The sequence below is a fragment of the Pteropus medius genome, unplaced genomic scaffold (assembly GCF_902729225.1).
Source record: "Pteropus medius unplaced genomic scaffold, Ma_sr-lr_union100, whole genome shotgun sequence".
NCBI lineage: Eukaryota > Metazoa > Chordata > Mammalia > Chiroptera > Pteropodidae > Pteropus > Pteropus medius.
Genome location: NW_024351729.1, coordinates 18691918 through 18714183, shown reverse-complemented (window position 1 = coordinate 18714183; position 22266 = coordinate 18691918). Strand labels below are relative to the sequence as shown.

The window sequence follows — 22266 nt, the reverse complement described above, 5'->3', positions numbered from 1 at the left end:
TCACAAAAATTTAAAAATTTAAAAACAGAAAAAATTATTACAAAATGGTGCTTCAATTCATCCAGTTGGTGTAACAATTCTACACTTATAAGCACCTAATAAAATAGCTTAAAAATATGTGAAGCAAAAATTGATGAAGCTATAGAGAAAGACTGAAAAATCCATCAACTTACTCAAGTATTGATACTGTTGAAAATATAATACAGACACAGAATTCTAAATTATACAAAAATCAAACTATATTGAATATAAAATCCCAAACCCCAAAATTAGAAAAATACAGTCCTATCAAGCACATACATTAACAAAAATGAACCATATACTCGTTGATAAAGCACGTGTACTATTACAATAAAAGCTGCTAAAAAAAAGACATCAAAAAGGGTGGGTTTAAACTAATAGAAAATAATCCTTTTACAAGTAACTATCCCAAGGTGAGTGATCAAAGCTGATGCACAACTGAGCATAAAGGCTCAGGAGTCCTTCCCTTTTTTGTTCATCCATTTAGGACACTGTCTTGGCCTGCAGAGTCAAAGATGGGTTATAGGCACATTGTTGTTCCATACAAACTGAAGGAAAATGAGTTTAAAGTGGTTCTCTCCCAATGCTCCTTTAAGGACCAGATCATGTAAGTGGCACTGTATTAGTTAGTGTCAGATAATAAGCAACCACAAATCTCATTGTTGTAGAACAAAAGCATTTGTTTCACTCATGCATTGTGGGTCAGCTGAAGGCCAGATGATATGGACTGGGCCCAATATGACAGCACTAATCCTTATGTCTTTTATTGGGCCAGAGGCTAGCTGAGACATATTCTTCTCATGTCCATGACAAAGGCACAAGAGAGCAAACCCAAAAGTGCAAGCACATCTCCATCCTCAGTTGTATCAGATTTCTTAAGTTATCATTGGCCAAAATCAGTATCTGACAAAGGTCTACATCAATGATCAATGAAAATGAGGGAAATAAGTAAACATTTCTGAAAAATAGTTCCATAGGCATACACCAATTAAGTGCATATTCCACTGACAAAATTTTGTGCCATGGTCACATCTAGGTGTAAAGTAGGCTGAGAAATAAAGTGTCTAACTCTATGCTCAGCTATATCATGAAAACCATGGAATAAAATATATTTTTTGGTAGAGAACTAGCAATCTCTGCTATAGCAACTCCCAACATTTACAAGAATTGATTTCATATAGACCATGTGTCTATGACTTATTTTAAATAGAAATATACAATAACCAAAAAAAAAGATCATTCTAAACCCATGCATATGTAAAATTGAAAAATACCCTCTAAATAAACCATGGAAGAAATAATAAGTCATAATAGAAATCTTAAAATACTATTGAACAAAATTTTTAAATGTAATATATGTAAGTAATGAAAGAAAAAAATAAACATAATAGAGGACCATAAAACTCATTAGCTGAATCTTCAAAAGTGCCAATAAAGTTCATTTATATCCAGGAAGACAGATGAGAGATAGGGGAAGAGGGTATCAGGAGGGAACTGTAAGAAGGGAGGAAGAGAACTAGAGATCTCAAATAAAAAGAAAATATAAGTATGGATCCATTAGAGATTTAAAAGATAAAAATTATAGCAAAAACCTTTATGCTAGTAAATTTGAAACAGAAAAAAATGGTTATATTTATGTAAATATATTACTTTATAACTTATCAAAATTGCTGCAAGAAATAACTTCTATAGTTCTATTAAAAAACATGAATCCATAGTATAAAATCTTCCCATAAATACATACCAGTTCCTATCAGATTTAAGACTTCTATCATACATTTAAGGAACAGGTCTTCCAAAATATAAAAACTCTTTCAAAGAAGAGAGAAAGAAGGAATGTTCTCCAACTTGTTCAATGATACCAAAATTATAAAAAGACAGTTACTAAAAAGGGAAATTAAAGGCCAGTTTTCTTCATAAAATCATTGTAAGAAAAAACACTGAACTAGATCCAGTGGTATATAAATCAGATAACACTTGAATCAGTTAGGTTTAGTCCAATAATGGAAGAGAATGTTTGCATTACAAAATCCATTGTCATTTACAATATTAAAATATTAATGGAGAAAATCTTCTCAGAAGCAGAAAATTCAATACTTACTCATGATAAAATAAAATCTTAACACTTAAACATAATAGAAGTTTACAATTCATTTATGAATCAAAAATTTAATGCTAACTCATGGTAAAACACAAATAAACAAACTTAGCAAATGTGGAAATAAAGGAAACTTTTTAAATTTAAAAAATATCTACCAAAGACTTGAAACATCAGAAGCATTCTCTTTAAAATCAAGAACGTGACAAAAATTTTTACTCTAACCACTACCATTTAACCACTTTTTAGAGGTCCTTAACAATACACAAAGATAAAAAAAATACATAAAATTTTAAAGGAAAATCACAACTATCATTGCTCATAGATAATATCATTTACCAAAAAAAAAAAAAAAATCCCAAAAGAACTTCAAACTATTGAATTAAAGAGTTTAGCAAGGTCAACTTAGAGTAACAAATTTCATATCTATACAGCAGCAGTATAACACATTTTTTCATTTACGCATTCATTCATATAAAAACATTTATGGCATGATTACTATTTGCCAGTCACGTTTTAGGCACTGAGATAAATATCCCTGCTTTCATGGAGCTTACATTCTAGCGGGGAAGAGATACATTAAACAAGCTATTAAGTACAACACGGATGTGTAGAGAAAGATATGTAAGACATGTAAGGAGAAAAAGCAAAGCAAGAATGAGGCCGGGGGAAGGACAGGGAATGAGGGGAAGCATTAAAATTTAAACTGGGTGGCTATAAAATGTATCTCTAAAAGAAGATACTTGAGTAAATCTTTATAGGAAGTGAGGAGATGAGCCAATAGGATCTGTGAGGGAAGACAACTCAGGAAACCACAAGTGCAAAAGCCTGCAGGCAGGGGCATGCCTGATGTGTTCTACAATAGGTAGGAAGCTACTGTGGCTGCAACAGAGTAAAAGATGGGAGAGCAGCAGGGGATAAGGTCAGAGAGGTAAAAATGGGCCAGATTACGTAGGGCTTCAGAGGCTATGACTTTACTTGGAAATTTGAGAAAGTCAGGAAGCCATTATGAAGTTTTCAACAGAGAAATGTTATGGACAGACTTATGGTTTAACAGAATTACTCTTGCTGCTGTGTTCAAAGGAGGCTGAAGGAAAACAAAGAAAAATCAAGAGATCATTAAGAGGCTATTGCAATAATACAAACTACAGATGATACAAAAAAAAAAAAAGAAACGGAGCAACAGTGGGAGTGGTAGGAATAAATGAAAGTGTGGATATTTTTCAAAAATAGAACCAAAAGAATTTATCATATTTGTTATAAAATATTAAGAGCGAAATGACTCAAGGATAACTCTAGAGTTTTCTAAGTAAATGGGAATGTGGAGTTTCTATTAATTAAGATGGAGAAAACTGTAGAAGACAGAGCTTTAGTGGGGAATCACATATAATTGCAGGGGTCAATATGCAGTTAAATACATAAAACTAGAGTTCAGGAAAAAGAGATCTCAGTTGAAAGATGTAAATTAAGTAGTCGTTAACATATTAGAGGTAACTGAAGCCAGGAGACTGGAGAAGATCACCTGGGGAGTGATGACAGCAAAAAGAAGAGGTCCTAGAGTTGAGCTCCACATCTCAACATACAGAGGTTAGAGAGATGAGGAGCAAATAGCGAAAAAATAAAATAAAAAAGGGAAATGATGGCATTTACTGACAATAACAAGGCCTAGGAAATAACCAGAAAGTGAGTAGCTAGCTGAGAATGGATGGAGAACAGGATCACTAAAAATGAGGCCGTTGAGGAACCGAATGAAAGTCCAGCATGTTAGAAGGATCATCCATGTGAATATTTAAATAACAAAGAATTATGGCAGGACTCATTTTTAAGAAAGCGACAATGTTGCTGGGCTTAATTTTTTTAAATTTACTCAAAAAAAAGACCTGAAAAGAAGTTCCTGTTAAAAAGTTATAGTGTGGGCTAATCTGATAATATGAGATTCAAGGCAGTATGTGTTCATGAAGAAGGGACTGAAAGCAGCAATGAGAAGTAAAGGGGACGTTTATCTCTCCTCCAGGTCCAGTGCTACAGCTGAGTCAGAAGGAGACAGAACAGTTACCCTGAAGAGTACTGTAGGATGTGGTGTGCTGGAGCTCAGGAGGGCTGCCTGGCTGTCCTTCTCAACTGCATTTTTAGTGAAATAAAAAGGTAATTTGAATAGCCCTGATATATTTATAGCACATAAACTGGAAAACATGACAAATTACGGCTTCCCCCACTGCCAAAGAGCTTAGTGTTAAACATTTACCAGAAATACATCGGCTGCAGGAGGAACTATAGGGAAAAGCTAGATTTCCATTAGCACAGAGGTGAAGAGAACATTCACAGAAGCTGAAAATATAAAGGATTTTGCTGATCAATGATCTTGCATTCCAGAGTGTACAGAAAAAAAGTTTTGGGAGCCAGAAAAGGGTAAGGAGAGACTGTGTCAGAAAAAGTGACATAAGGAGCCTTAGGGAAGATTATAGTTCTGGAATAAATGAAAGTCCCGGGCTCCTTATGAAGAGTCAAAAGAACATAGGTAAAAGTATGGATGCTGAAGAAAGAGAGGATTGGGAGAAGACAGGCCAGGAACATGTGTTAACTCAGAATCTCTCATTTGGCTCCTGCTGAGAGAGGCATGATGCTTTGTAGATGGGTGGCCTTATTCTTAGTGTTCGGGTGCTCTGCTGTCTCCCGCCAATGGTGTCCTGCAAAGGTTTGGTCTTATTCCAAGTTTGGAAGTTCCCTCTCAACTCCTGTTGATGGAGGCGTGGAGTTGGACAGAGGGTTGATCTTGCACTGACCTCAGAGGCTCCCTCTTGATTTCTGTTGAAGGAGGCCTCAAATCCGACAAAGGAACAAGTTATTTTCTTTAACTACTTGTCAATATCATTTACAATAGAGAAAATTATAATGTACTCAGAATTATACTGAATAAAAACATGTATAATAAGATCTGTGTGGGGAAAAGTATAAAAAAGTTATTGAAATACATTAAAGAAAATCTAAATATATGAGGAGAGAAACCATGTTCATTCATGCACTGAAACACTCAATATAAAGATGCCAGTTATCTCTACATTGATCTATAAAACTACAGTTATTCCAATAAAAATCTCCCAATTTTTTTTAGAAATTTGTCAAGCCTATTTTAAAATTTATAGGAAATTACAGAATAGCTAAAACACTTCTGGAGAATAAGAATAAGGTTGAGAGAATTGCCCTAAGATAATATCCAAACTTATTAAAAACTATAATAATTTAAAAAGTATGGTACTGCCACAGGAATAAACAAACTCACTAATGGAACATAAAAGAAAGTCCAGAAGCAAACTCATGTATACATGGAAACTCATTAAATGACAGAGCCAGTACTATATACCATTGGGGATAAAACGAACCATATAATGTATTGTGCTGGGGCAAACAATTATCTGAAAAAAATCAAGTGAAATTAGATCCCTCCTACATTTCATATTAAAAAAAAAAATTATTCCAAGGTCATTAAATATTTAAAATTAGAAAGTGAAATTTTATGAAGATATGTCCAGCCTAGACAATATGTGTAGATCATCTTTTTCCCTGCTCTTCCCTGCTGAGTACTACTATAAACCCTGGAAATGATGCAAGACACAACCAAAGCAAAACTCTGAAAAGCGGAAATAGGAGGGTAAACTAGTTAGAGATGTCAGGATTGAAGAACAATATAGTGGCAGAATATCCAATGAAAGAGAGTGACTCAGGAATTAACTCCTAATCTAATTTAAAAAAGTAATGAATTCTCTAACCATAATCAAATCAAACTAGAGATAAATAACAAAAAGACAACAGGACAATATCTTAAATGAGTGAAGATTAAACGACACATTTCTAAATAATTTATGGGTCAAAAGCAATCCTCAAAGGAAAAATATGTAGAAATGAATAAAAAATGAAAGTAGAACACATTAAAATGTATGGGATGCAGCTAAGGCAGTGCTAAAAGAAAAATGTATAGCACTATACACTTACATTTCAAAAGGAGAAATGTTTTGAATCACCAATTAAAGTTTCTACCCCAAGAAAATAGGGAGAAAAAAAAAAACAAGAAACTCAAAGCTAGAAGAATAAATAAAATAATAAAGATCAAAGCAGAAATCAATGAAATTGAAAATAGAAAAGCAATCCATAAAACCATGAAACAAAAAGCAAATTCTTTTTTAAAAAAAATTCTGTAAAATTGATAAAACTCTATATAGCAAGACTGACAAAAATTAAAAAGGGAGAAGATACAAACGACTATCAAAAATGGGAAAGAGAATATCACTACAGATCCTGCAGTCATATCACTACAGATCCTGCAGTCATTAAAAGTATAATAGGGGAACATTATAAACAACTTTATGCTCATAATTTAACAATTTACAAAGGACCAAATTCTCAAAAAACACAACCTACTAAAACTCAATAAAATGAAATAATCTGAATAGTCCTTTTACCATTAACAAAATTAAATTTGTAATTAAAAAGCTCCCAAAAAAGATTTATCTGGGCCCAGTTGGTTTCATTGGAAAATTCTACCAAATACTTAAAAAAAGAATTAGCAACTACTCAGCAATAATAAGAGAATGAACTGTTGATCCATGCAACATCTTAGATGAATCTTAAAGGAATTATGCCAGTGTAAAAGTCAACTCTCAAAAGTTAAATATCATGATTTCCATTTAAATAATATTGAAATGACAACATTGTGGAGATGTAGAAATGATTGGTGGTTGTCTAAAATTAGGAATTGGGGTTATGGGGTGGGGCAAGTGGATATGACTATGAAAGGGTCCTTGTGGTGATGGAATGATTCCATACCTTAATTATGTCAATAGTGATATCTGGATTGTGATCTTGTACATTAGTTTGTCAAGATGTTACCACTGGAGGAAAGCAAATAAAGAGTACATAAGATCTCTCTGTATTATTTTTTACAACTGCACATGAATCTACAACTATCTTAAAATAAAAAGGTTCGTTTTAAGAAGATTAGAGACATTAGTGGAACACAGCAAAATTTACATAAATTCTGTAGATTATAGTATTGTATAAATGTTAATCTCTCCATTTAAATAATTATATTGTGTTTATGTAAGAGAAAATGCAAAATGTTTATTCATTAAAAGAAAAATAAAAAATGTAAGTCATCATCTGGGATGAAATGCCTATATTCAAAAAATTAGTATCTAAAATGCACTGCGAATAAAAGATTAAAAACATAATGGAAAAACAGGAAAAATGTATGAACTGACATTTCATAGACACTAACATACAAATTGCCTATAAACAAAGAACATATTCGATTTAATTATTAATCAGAAAAATGAAAATTAAGACTCAATAGGTAACATATTGTACTCATTAGCTTAGCAAAAATCAAAAACCCTGGTAATTCCAAGTATTGGGAAAAATGTAGAGTAATGGAAACTCTGTGTAGGTTTGTAAACATGTTTAACTAAGTTGGAAATAAATATGACACTATCTAGTAAAATTCTCATCCCCAGTGAACCAGCAGTTCCACGCCCAGATTAATATCCTACAGAAAATCATGCATATGTGTACCTGGAAACATCCAAGAATATTCAAGGAAGCATTGGCTACCAGACCAAGACTTTGGAAACAACCTGAACATATATTAATAAAAGAACAGAAAGGTAAATATTTTGAAATGGACTCTAGCCACATATAGCAAAATGGAATAATCTTAGAAACAAAACACCAAATGAAAAAAGCAAGCTGCAGAAGACTACATACATTGTATATAACTTACATCAGTGTTATTTATATATAGTATACATTCAGTTTATATATTATGTCCAAATATACATATAATGCGCTTAAATTAAATACTACTTGAACATCTTTTTAAATTGTACATTTAATCCACAAATCTATAATGTTTCATAAAGTGTTATTCTGAAATACAGATAATGTAGATATTGATATTGAATGTTTTTAAAAATGCAAAATCCTGAGCATTTTTTACTGCAATTTCATTTCTATATTTTCTTAATGATCCATGCTTATGCATAATTCAGAATAAATAGTAGAGTTAAAAATCTGAGAATAATTAGTATTTCTGATTGTTTTCATTTCTATTCATTTACTTATTTTTATGTGAGCAGAATATATTTAGTGTAACAATGTATTTCTATTTATTTAATTTTCTACTCTGAACAGAATTATAAACAAATTGGCTTAATCCTTATGTATTTAACACGACAGAGTTTTATGAATAAATATTCTGATTAATATATTTCCTCAGGGATTTTTAATGAATTATTTCAACTGTTGAAGATATTCAACATTATTATCAAATTAAAGGCATTAAAATCCCCATTTGTACATGGTTATAAACTTTTAATACCTTCCACATTTCTAAACTCTAAAAAATGCAAAACTAATTTCTTTTTTAGCAACTTTTTGTCTAATAAATAGAATGATTTAACATCCTAATTTAATATTCACAATTACTGGCAAGATGTCAACTAGATCCTAGGTTGATGCCAAAATCACAGTGATACTTTAGGCAAAAAATACTAACTACACAGCAATATTTAAGAATACTATACAAAATATAACTAAACTCACTCTCATAAATGCAAGGAATCAGCATGTAAGAGCATTTAACTGCTCCTGAAGTATACCATTATCACAACCAGTGTGGCATAACACATGATGACAGGCACTGTTATAGCACAGCTGAGGGTACTCTCTGTTCGTAGTTTCATATCATTATATTTAAACTTTAACTTCATTATATTTAAACTTTCATATCATTATATTTAAATATAATGTTTATATTTAAACATTATATTTCATATCATTATATTTAAACATATCATTATATTTAAAGAGGGCAATCCCTCTTCTGGGTATCCTATCCGAAAAACTGAAAGCATTTATCCGTAAAAACATATGCACCTCAATGGTCAGTGCAGCATTATTCGCAGTGGCCAAGACATGGAAACAACCGAAATGCCTTTCAATAGATGACTGGGTAAAGATATGGCACATATATATATATAACAGAGTACTACTCAGTCATAAGACAAGATGAAATACTGACATTTTTGGCAGCATGGATGGATTTTGAGATTATCATGCTAAGCAAAATAAGTAGACAGAAAAAACTGAGAACTATATGATTTCACATATGTGAGATATAAAACTGAAAGCAACAAATGAACAAGACAAACAAATGAAAACTCATAGACAGAGACAACAGTTTAGTGGTTACCATAGGGAAAGAGGGGAGAGGAGAAGGTAAAGGAGGTCGAATACATGGTCACAGAAGGGGATATGACATTGGGTGGTAAACACAATGCAATATACATATGATGTATTATTGTACACTTGAAATATATAAAAAAATAAAATAATCTGTAATCGATTTCATATAATCACTGGCAGATGTCATGACAAAGATATTAAATAAGATTCCTTTTTTCATTCAGTGAATCAAAATATAGAAGAGCCCCTAAAGAAGTTGAGAGTTGTACACAATTTTTATGAAGATAAGAATATCAGAATTAACCACCATAATGCTCTAATTTCCATATCTCTGTTTATATATAATCTTAATTAGGGAAACCATACCCACAATCATAGAAATCCATTGCCTAATCATTCAAGCCACTGTATAATAAAATGACAAAAAGAATGACTAAAAGAATTGAATCTAGAAGTCTTTAATAGACTTTGATTTGGTGTTATTTGTATCGTATTTCACACAAAAGAATGAAATAATATTAACAATTAAGTATTATTTATCTTCTGGTAAATAACCTTTCCACGGAAACACTCATTTCAAAAGCATCAATTCTAAATAGGCACTATGTTAGATATATTATATATATTATTTAATTGAATCATGACAAAAACCCTTTGATGCACATATTATTGTTCTCAGTTTATAGAGATGGAAACATAGAAGTAATCTGCCCAGGTTTGTACAAAAGTAATAAGCAGTAGACTTGTATTTCAAATACAGATTAGGCTTCGAAATAATTCATACTGTAAAACAGCTTCTGCCATGCTACAGTATGTTACAATATGCTAATAGATGCCACATGCTATAGTACGTTAAAAGATGTTATGCTGAAGAAAAAAGAATTGTTATACTTAATTTATGCAAGGACAAGTTATGAAAGTTCTAATTAAAATTACAATATAATATCCTTTTGCTCACTTAACAAAAGACATATATATATAATTTCTAAAGACCTAAAAGATAAATGGGAAAATATATAAAAACTCATTTAGAGCTTACAAGAAAGCACTTATTTTCATAGCTATATTGGTAGCATATGCTAAGCTTTGAAAAGTCTTTCTTGTATAACATTATTATTAACATGAATGTATTATTAATAAACATAAAATTAAATGATTAAAAATAATGTAACAAATTATTAATTGTAATTGAAAGCTATTTTAAGGGAAACATCTAAATTTTAGCTAAAGTTTTTTTTCTTAAAATAAGCTCTGAATAATTGTTGCTAAATCAGTTGTTGCCTGGGTAAATAATCTAGAAATTTTAATATGTATAGGCTTTTTATATGTTCCTTTAGTAAGATTTAAAAATTTTATTTAAGTATGAAAATAATATGAATATTTCCCAACATATAACAGGTATCTGTTTCTTTTATCCTTTAACAACATTTGAATAAGTTATGAACTTTTTTGAAAATTTTATTGTATATACTGTAGTGTTTATATAGCCTTCCTAACATGTCCCCTGTTGCTACTATTTGAGGAAAGACATATGTGTCTTCTTGATAATATCTTTACAACACTTTAATACATGATTTCCACAGAAACATAAATCTGTTTACATATGGAAGCATAATACTCTACATAGGATTTTTTTCGTTTAAAGGAGCATGTCTATACTCCCACTCAAAAGAGATCAGGAATTAAATCAGGCAGTAAAAAGATGGAAGGAACAAGACAGCAATTTCTTTTCTTTCTTAATTTTCTCCCCACTTTCTTAAAATACTTTCAATGGTGATGGTTTTTACAATTTTCCTTCACAATCTATGAGTACATAGGACAGGGCACAAGTGAGTGGTAGATTTTTAAATATAACAATTGGAAAAAAATTGTGATAGCAAACTCTAAATTTAATTCTTCAAGGAGTCATTAAAGCAACAGATTTGAACTACAGTGGATGCTGTGTTTTTTTTTCCTGTCTACAATGAAAATAAATTCTACACATATATATTACCTTTTTAAAACTATTCAAATCTATATGAAATTCTTCCATTCTGCTTCTCTTTAATATATTGGCACAATGAAAGTTTCATATGTATGATCACCAAAGTCTCAATAAAGTAATTTCCTTCTCCTAACTGTGACTGATGTGATTATAAAATGTATGTAGTTAATTGTGTAACAGCTCTTAGTTCCCTTAGAGTAAAACATATTTCAGAGGTGGAAGGAAATTACGCTATAATATGTAGTTATTTTCTTTACAAAAACTAATGCATTGACTATTTTAGTAACCAACTAAGCTTAAAGAAAGATGAAAACTGCTTTCCCAGTGTTCACAAATTATTTCCTCAATTCAAGAAGAAAACAATTTAAAACCTAAGAATTAACTTTAAAGTATAATCTCATATTAAACCAACCTTACAGAAATATATAGAGAAATTAATATGGCATATCAAGAAGCCAGAGGTCTAACTGGCTTGAGAAGGAATGCTATACAATTGTCTAAAAAAGACTAGTTTATACAGGCATGTTCCAGGAAGAAATATTCAATGCCACACAGAGTGAACTATTGAATGACAGTCTAGGAGGATGCTAAGGTAGTCCATAAAGACCAGTTTAGAAAGGCACCCAGAATCTCCACCATATCCCCCATCTACAACCAAAATAAACATTTAACTTAAGTAAATTTGTTCTGCAAATGAAACTTCAAAATGAGTTCCTTGTGCTCTTAGAAAGCAGAAAACTGAGCATCACTTTTTGAAAAGATAAACAAAATTGACAAACCTTTAGCTAGAAAAAGAAAAAAAGAGAAGACTCAAATAAATACAATCAAAAATTAAAGATTAATTACAACCAAGAACACAGAAATATATAGGATCATAAGAGATTACTATGAACAAATATATACCAACAAATTGGATGATCTAGAAGAAATGAATAAATTCCAAGAAATATACAACCTACCAAGACTGAATCATAAACAACAACAACAATAACAACAAAACAGAAAATCTGAATAGACAAATACAAGTAAGGAGAATGAATCAGTAATCGAAAACCTCTCAATACAGAAAAGTCCAGAACCAAAAGGTTTCTCTGGTGAATTCTACCAAACATTTAAATAATTAATGCCAATCCTTCTCAAACTCTTCCAAATAATCAGAGGATGGAACACTCTCAAACACATTTTACAGGCCCAGCATTACCCTAATACCAAAACCAGAACAGGACACTACAAGAAAACTGTAGGCCAATATCTCTGATGAATACAAATGCAAAAATTCTCAGTGAAATATTAGCAAACTGAATTAAACAATACACTAAAAGGATCATACACCATGATCAAGTAGGATTTATCCCTGGGATGTAAGGATGGTTCAACATAAGGAAATCAATAAATGCGATATCACAGTAATAAAATGAAAGATAAAAAGCATATGATTAGTCTACAGCCATGCCGCCCTGAACACGCCCAATCCCATTTGATCTTGGAAGCTAAGCAGGGTCGGGCCTGGTTAGTACTTAAATGGGAGACCACCTAGGAAGACCAAGTGCTGTAGGCATTAAAAAAAAAAAAAATCATATGATCATCTCAATAGAAGAAAAAAACTGACAAAGTTCTATATCCTTTCATGATAAAAATCTTCCACAAATTGTGTATATAAGAAATATACCTCAACATAATAAAGGCCATATATAAGAAATGCAATGCTAACATCATACTAAACAGTGAAAGGTTGAAAGTTTTTTCTCTAAGATCAGGAAGAAGAAAAAGGTGCCCAGTCTCATCACTCTTATGCAACATGGTACTGGAAGTCCTATTAGAGCAATCAGGCAAGATAAATGAAAGGCAACCAAACCAGAAAGAAAGAAGAAAAACTGTCTTTACTTGCATTTAATTAAAAATCCTAAAGGTTCAACAAAAAAACTGTTAGAACTATTCAACAAATTAAGTTATAGGATAAAAAATCAACATACAGAAATCTATTGTGTTTCTGTACACTAATAATGAAATATCCGAAAAATAAAGAAAGCAATCTCATTCACGATAGCATCAAAAACAATAAAATACTTAGAAATTTAACCAAGAAGATAATGAGCTGTATAATAAAAACTATGACATTGATGAAAGAAATTGAAAACGAAAATGAAAGATATTCTATATTCACGGACCAGATTAATATTGTTAAAATGTCCATACTGTCAAAAGCCATCTGTGGAGGAGATACTATTCCATGACATAACCACTGCCTGACCACTGTTGGCCCCACCACCTAGACCCTGGCCAGAACAGAAACTACTTTCTGAAAATCCCCTCAAAGACTGTCCAATCAACCACTTCCTTATTTCCCACAGCATGGTTTTTGCTGTTTCCTAGAACAGACTGTAGCCCTAACCTGGATACAAACATGTAAGGCATTTTACACTAATCTGGGACAGGTCATGCTCCAGTACCCCTTCCATCCTGCCTTGTCCTATGTATATGTAACCCCTTTGCACATGACATGCAGCACAGACAATATCCATGCCTTCTCGCTGCTGCTGGGGATGGGCCCCATATGTAAGTTCCCTTAATAAACACTTAATGTTTATTAATCTTAATGGAGGTTGGGGCTCTTTTCTACAGTCTCTTGGTCCTATGAACCCTTACATAACACTATATACAGATTCAGTGCAATCCTTATCAAAATTCCAAAGGCATTTTTCACAGAGAAGGAAAAAAAATCTAAAATTTATATAGAACCACAAAAGAACTCAAATAGCTAAAGCAATCCTAAGAAAGAAGAACAAGGCTGGGGACATCACATTTCTGATTTAAAACTATACTACAAAGCTAAATCAAAATGGTATGGCATCAACATAAAAACAGACACATAGACAAATGGAATAGAATAGGGAGCCCAGAAATAACCTCCTACACATAAAGTCAACAGATATTTCACAAAAGAGCCAAGAATACTCAATGGTTCAATAAATGGTTTTGAGGAAACTGGATTACCACACAAAAGAAAATAAAATTGGAGCCCTATCTTATACCACTCACAAAAATGAACTCAAAATGGATTAAAACTTAAACAAAAGGCCTAAAACTACCAAACTCTTAGAAAAAAACATAGAGAAAAAGCTGCATGATATTGGTCTTATCAATGAGTTTTTTTATATGACACCAAAAGCACAAGCAACAAAAGAAAAATACAAGTGGGACTACATCGAACTAAAAATCTGCACAACAAAAAAAAAAATGAAGAAAATGAAAGGCAACCTATAAAATGAGAGAAAATATTTGCAATCCACATATCTAATAAAGGGTAAATATCTAAATATATATTTAAAAACTCATATAATAACAAAAAAAAATCTAAAATATGTAAAGAAGAACTGAGTAGACATTTGCCCAAAAAAGACTACCAATGACCAACAGGTATGTGAAAAAATGTTAAACGTGGATAAGCATCAGGGGAATGGAAATCAAAACTACAATGAGATATCACTTGACACTAAGACAAGAGATAACAAGTATTGGCGAGGATGGGGAGAAAAGAGAACCTTTGTCCACTGTTGGTAGGAATGTAAATTTGTGCAGACACTATGGAAAAGAGCATGGAGGTCTCTCAGAAACTTAAAAATAGGGCTGCTATATGATCCAACAATCCCACTTTTAGATATATTTCCAAAGGTAATGAAAACTGGATCTCAAAGAGATAGTTGCACTCATGTTCACCAAAGCATTATGCACAGTATCCAAGATATGCAAACAACCTACCTGTCTGTCAGTGGATGAATGCATAAACAAGATATGGCGCACACGTGCACACACATACTCATAGAGACACACACAATGGAATGGGATATTATTCAGGCATGAGAAAAAATATTCTACTGTTTGTGACAATACGGATGGGCTTTTAGGGTATTATGTTAAATGAAGTCAAGTCAGGAAGAGAAAGACAGATACCGTATGATACCATTTACATGTGGAATCTAAAAAAACAAACTTATAGAAACAGATGGAAAAATTGTGGTCACCAGCGGCAGTAGGGTTGGGGAATTGAGGAGATGTTGGTCAAAGAGTACAAACTTGCAGGAAAATAAAAAAATTAAAAGAAGAAATATTAGTAAAAATGGTTAGTCAGTGAATGAAGGGAGAAAGAATTCACTTTATTCTTCACTTTAGCTCTTTTGTAAGGCCTACATTTTTCTATGATGTAGGTGTTATATTTAACATTTTAATGCAAAACCAAAAAAGAACATACTATGAATAATTATGTAAGGTATTTTTCCTATATTTTAGTAGCTTTTTGCCACCTAAGAAGCCAACATTGCATTATTAATGTAAAGTCTTACAAGTCATAAGCACTTAGTGAATGAATGAAGAAACCATTTCTAAGTATGACTTACTACCTGAAAGAGAATGCCTATGTCATTGGAAGATGAAAACGTTCCTAATGACAATCACTATCATCACACCCAAAATCCTTCACTCTTATTATTTTTTATTGTTCTGAGTGCTTTATTTGCTCAATGAACTAATAACCTCTGTGGATATAAGCAAAGATTATTCAAATTAGAACAAGCACAATTTACTGACAGCAACAGTCATCCACCACCACTGCCTGAATTTGGCCGAGACTCAAATTAAAGGCAGCTGGAGGAGTGGAAAAGCTTTATGGTGGCAAAAAGCGAAGATCTGTCCTGACAGGAGGTTGTTGGCATGAAGAGAAGCTGGAGACAGGCTGACTAGAAAAGGGGATCTATCATAAATACCATAAATCCATAAATTAACAATGATAATAGAGGAACTGTAAAGTACTAATCTGAATATCACCAAAAAAGTGATTATCAAAGCCTTAGTATATAACCTAAGTGTTTAGTATGTATTTTATTTGAATATTATATACAATACTAAACTCCAGTGCATATCTTTGAGAAGAAATTATGTTATTAACATTTGCTAAGTAAATGACTTTTAATAATATTTGAATTCATAAAAATCTTGTTCTTATAGAATTACTACTACTAAAAAGCTATTATAATTGTAAATGTGTTCATTTTTAAATAAATGCCAGATATTTTGGAACTCAAACAACCACTTCATGAAAAAATTCATTACCTCAACTAGACTTTTATGCAATTTTCATAAGAAGAAGCTAAAACTCCTCGCAGGTTTTATGTAATTTTCCTCATTTTTGAACTCTTTGTCTCACCAGACATTTTTAATATCATTTTTTCTTTAATCATTACCGAAGATTTTAACTATCAGTCTGATTGCAAAGGGACTCAGATATAAGGAGATTCTTAAATGGGACATAATTCTTTCCATTCTACTTTTGAAGAAGACTAAGAAAAGTGTGAAGTTACCCTAAGAGATAGGAAATAAGGGATAACCTGGGAGTTAGTTACTTCTTTTAGACAGAGGTAATTTTTGGCAGAAATGTGAGCAGGTGAGCAGACATGGCCACGATTAAGTTGAGATATATGGCAGAGTTATCCATTGGCAGACCTGTTTCTGCCACTAAATAGTTTGTGTCCCTCAATTAATTAGTTACATAACATTTAAGGACATCCATCTGCCATCTATAAACCAAGGGGCTCAGTGTACATAACTTCTAAATTCCTTTTCCAGTAAAATAATTATACCCTATGAGTCCATGGATCTGAAGATCTGAGAGTTAATTATGAATTAACGGAAACAAAAATAAATACCATACCTTTGTATTATTTTTTATCTTTGTTTTACATTTGTTTTGTTCCTTGGCTTCATGAAGACCTTTCTGAGCAGGACCTTCTGGTGTGTTTTCCTTTTCACAACCTGGAACAACTACAAGATAATAACATTTATTCTTAATATTTATACTGCTTCTCTGTAAGAAATATAACCAAAAATATGAAAGCCAAAGTCATGATACCTTTATTTTTAAACTAATAACAGTAACATCATACCAAAACATTGTAAGTGAAGTTTCAAATTCATTTTCCAAAAATGCAGGACGGCATTACTGCAAGGTTAGTGAAATGGCGTGACGAGCCAGTTAGAAAGCACGGAAGCCAATCTCCACTTACACTGTATCCATATTCCTGTTAGTGTGAGGTTTAGTGTTTATAAACAAAGGTGAAGAGGAGAGAATGGTAAGTAATAACAAAATTTCCCAAGTGGAACTGGATAATAAGAGATTTTTAAAAGAATATTATATTAATAAAATATTATTCTGTTTCTCAATGTTGAGAAAAACAAAAAACACAGAGTAATATTCCAATATAGTTGTAACACTGGTCTCCAAACTCTCCTGGATATAAACAGCAGTTCTAATGCAATCATCTGAGGGAAAACTAAAAGTGATAGAAAAAACCTTTTTCCCATCTTTCCATATACATATACATGTTTAAATATACATAATTTCCCCCTGTATTTCTAAATAGCAAGCTGATTTCAAATAACTAATAAAGTTTTATAATCATTAACTCATAAGCTAAATAACACAACATTTTAAATAATAAATCTAGATCTGCAATAGAGAAAAGATGATGGACACAAAAATATCGAGTTGGTTTCAATATCAAGGCTCTCAAAGAATCCTGAGGTTATTAAGGTGAGGAGACACATGGCTGGCATTTAGTTTCGTTACTGATCCAATTAATTTTTCCTATTTGTTACCTATTCCAGACAAAAGAGAAAATCCTCAACATAACCCTCACAATAACATAAAAACAGAATGTTGCGTAACTTAGTTCTCATGGAAATACTTGAAAGATTTCAAACACGTGGATTTTCAGACTGCCTGTCTTCCCTCAATGGTGCTATAAGTTGAGCCCCACTGCATCTGGGAAGTCAAACTGTGGGGGAAAGGCAACAATCAGTTAGATTAAGGAAAATGTTTCACTTCAAATCTCTTATTGTATTTCCTCTTCAACGACCAAGGGTGACAAACTAATAATGATAATAATTTAAAATAATAATAATTAGCATTTATGCCTCATTGATCTTTTACACTATAACAGACACCAGTATAAACAACTGACACTTACTATTTTATAAAATCCTATCAATAATCCTGTGAAGGTCACTACCTTTTGTTCCCTTTTATATATGAGGGGAATCTGTACAGTAATATCTACAAGGAAGAAAGTAGAAACTCAGGATTCCAGTAGATAGTTTTAGGAATACGAGCAGATCTCAGGTATTATGCAAAACATTACTAAGCAAGAATTCATAAGAGAAGTAAAATAAAAAGCACGAAAAAAATGGTATGGATAAAAAATGAAAGTTGAAAACCAAAAAAGATTTGATTTATGACATATAGTTGTTCCATAAGCAAAATGAAATTATAATAGTTCACACTTTAATAATATTTTAGGAAAAAATAAAACATTTGGAACTAAAACACGAGACTAAACATTGCAGAATGTATGTGGAATTAGCAGAGAAATAACACTTCTTAATTATTTCTCAATGTAGGAAGAACAACTAAACCTGATTTATGCTCTCCATCAGACAAACATCAGTTACTTATACAAAGATTTATAGAACAAATGAGAGGCTCAAACATTAAAGTCTGTGTTACATTCATGGTTAAGTGCATATAAATCTCAAATTCCATATAACACTTCTTAATGTTTAGTAATATACTAGCAAAGTCCTTGTCTCTATCACAGCATCCTCACGCTTATCATCTCATGCATGTCAATAATGACAAGGTCTATAGTACTAACTGTCACTATGCAGTTTTCCAATGTTACTTGGGCACAATCAACATCTTAAGGAAGATACAATAGAGAAATAAAGCAAACATCAAATAAACAAACAAAAACACATTTTCACTTACAAAAACTGTATTTATTGTACCTCCAGTGCTAAATTTCACTCATTCAACCATTCCTTCATGTATGCACACATTCAACCAATGTTAACTAAACATGTTCAGGCCCCTGGTTAAATGTCAGAAATGCATGAATATGTTCAATTAACAAATACATAGTTAAGTACCTACATTGTGCCAGTCCCAAACTTCCTTGTAAACAGCTGAAAAGAGAATTATTTTATGGGGAAAAAAGAGGTTTTGAAGAAATTATCCAATATTTAGACCAGAGATATAAATAGAAAATATCTAAGAGATTAGGACACTTGTAAGCTAAAATGAGATCAAGCACATATCTAACTGGAATTCAGAAAAAGGTAACAGAGGCAAAGGCGAAGATGTTATTTTTGAAATGATAGGATCTCTTTCTAAACTAGACCATATACCAGAGGGTAGGGGGGAAGAGGGAGGAAGATGGGTAAAAGGGGTCAAATATGTGATGACTGAAAGAAATCTAACTATGGGAAGTGAACACACAATGTAAATATATATATGCCTTACTGTTAAAATGTATAGCTAAAACTTATCAGATTTTGTTAACCATAAAAAATAAATAAAAATAATAAAATAAAACAGTAAAAAAAAAAAAAAGCAAATGGATTAGCAGTAATTGATTTAGCAGAATGAAGAAAAGTAAAACCTTAGAAGTAGGGAAAGGAAAGAAGCAAGTTGCTTCACACTACACAACTGCAGAAAGACTGGAATTAGAGGTGCCAGGTAGCCCTAAAATGAGGGTATAGGTGAGGTTCAAATAAGATTAGTTGAAAGTCTATGAATAAATAAATAAAAGGCAATTATTAACTTCAGGAAAAGAGCAAGTTATACCAGGAAGATAATATTCATGGCTTAGCTGTCCATATTTACATGGACATAATAATGCAAACATAGAATATTAACCTAGCAGTTATGTGCATAGTCAAAAGGAGAGCAGCTTGAAAGATCTGAATATTCATCTTCCATAGTAGAAAGTCAAGATACAACATCCAAGACTGAAAATTGAAAATTAGTTGTATAAACATTTTTGGGGGGAGAGGAAGAAATATATAGTTAAATACTAAAAGAAATATCTAAAAAAGTTTAAATAGCTGCTCCTGGTGAGTGCAAAAAATTGGATACATACGTAGGAAGAAGAGACTCTTGTTTTCATAGTACACCTTGTAGAATTCTAACTTTTCCTACTCTGATATATTTGACTTAGATAAGAAGTTATATTGTAAAAGTAAAGACAATATCGACACTCATCACATGGTTTATTTTGAGAATTGAGAATAAAGTACGAAATTCTAATACCAGAAAAAAAATTAAATAAAAAATAAAATAAACTAGACCATATATTCCATACAGTCATACAAAACTAGCATCTAGTAATGCAATTTTGAACAGCAACAAAATGCCCAACATAAAAGCATAAATTAATTAAACTAAAAACCTTAAAAAATAATTTGTTTACTACATATGATATCTATTTCTTCTGTGAAGCTCTAAAGCGAGCTTTCAGTTTTTCACCTCATCAAACATTTCCAATTTCTAGCTGTTCATCTTGAATTCATAATTTCCTATTATAAATTACAAGCTGTATTAAAATATAATTGTATGTATCTTTATAACCTGCTTTGGAAATAGACACTACTACATTCAATTGTAACCTTATAATAAACCAAAGTAATACAATTTAATGACTAACAAACATAAAATCAAAACCAGCATGTTCACAAACTTTTTGAAATAATTTTAAGTAATTTGCACAAAAAGTTTTATCTCATAATATGTAATACTAAAGTGTTTTCTGTGTAGTTTCTTATAAATATTTGATACATATTACTTTTCATAGTAAGAAAAACATAATACAAAACTGTCACTTCAAATATCTAGTCAATAATAATTCATCATTTCATAGTTTCTCTTAGGAATTTGTCTATTATTCTACACACCATACAAGAATAAATGTACAATTTAAAAACATTTTCAGTTGAGAAAGTTGAGTTCTAAAGTATTAATAATAGTCTCTCTGGGTGGCAGCAACTATGGTTAACATTTTAAATATATTTTGTAATTTTAAAATTAGCATGCCACTTTATTTCAAAAATGTAATGTTTAAAATTCTTTGATAACAATACTCCAATTGAGTCCAACTTTTGTCTTGTTCCCTAAGAATGAATTAAATATTAATTAGTCTTTTTCCCAAAGTTCAGAGTAAATGACAATCAATTCATTGTTCCTTAATTATACAATGAATAAGATTTTAATCTGAAGAATCTCTACTGCCAAACCAATCTCTGCCCAAAATAAATGAATGGATGAATATATGGATGACAGAAAGAGAGACAGTTAAAAAAAAATTTTAATTAAACTAAAACAAGCACTTGAAGAGGGAGAATATTAAATATATGAAAATTATTGTTACGGACAACAGGCTTTATGAAGAACAACCACTTAACCAATAAAGTCGACTTCTTTTTAAGTTACAGTCCCAGCTAAGTAAGGTTCCAAGTTGATCAGGCAATCAGAGGGATGACAGATGCTGAGATCACACAGCCAAATGCTGACACCAGAAGCTTAGGAAAAGACACTGCAAGTCTCATATCTAAATCTAGAGTGCATGTCTACGAGCAGCACAATACTTACTCAGCACAGAATTTAAGAAATTAGTTTTATTCAGGTAACTAGGATTAATCAGCTAAAAGAACTTATTTCTTCATGTTGAATGGGAATGTATTCTTTTTGAACAAAAGCACTTCAAAATATCACAGATCAAAATATAATTACAAACTTCATCTTCAAAGTAATTTATAAATGTCAGTCTAGAAAAACATGTGTTCATTTTGTAATTATATTACATACCAGGAGATGATTTCATAAAGGAATAATCTATAAACCATCAGTTTATTTTAATAGAGATGTCAAGGATAAACACATAAAATTGTAAATTACTAGGGTAGAATGTAGCATTAGAGGTTAACTAATGAAAGCATCAACCCAATGCACAAAGTTTCTCAACCTTTAAGCCTTTTCTATATTCTTTTTCACAATCTTTGGTCATTTGGGGAGCTAGAGTTTCTAAGATTATGATAGTTTCAT

At 31.6% G+C, this 22266-nt stretch overlaps 1 protein-coding gene and 1 non-coding gene across 4 annotated transcripts in view; one reads left to right on the top strand and one right to left on the bottom strand.

Moving 5' to 3' along the window:
- The window catches only part of SPAG16 (sperm associated antigen 16), a 156110-nt gene that overhangs the window by 94564 nt on the left and 39280 nt on the right, over positions 1-22266 (bottom strand). Inside the window, exons 10-12 of one of the 3 annotated variants that reach the window (XR_005649040.1) lie at positions 17044-17153; positions 6941-7005; positions 4807-4938 (exon numbers count right to left, since the gene is read on the bottom strand). Coding sequence is in view for 2 of the 3 variants with exons in the window: in XM_039844707.1 (XP_039700641.1) it covers positions 4702-4938; positions 17044-17153 (347 nt within the window). In the remaining variant the exon portion in view is untranslated. Of the gene's footprint in view, positions 1-1902; positions 4939-6940; positions 7006-17043; positions 17154-22266 lie in introns of those variants that run through there. The other 2 variants (XM_039844707.1, XM_039844706.1) reach the window with 2 other exon arrangements.
- LOC120587942 (5S ribosomal RNA) lies at positions 12779-12897 on the top strand. Its single transcript, XR_005649109.1, has one exon. It is a non-coding gene; the product is annotated as a 5S ribosomal RNA (ribosomal RNA).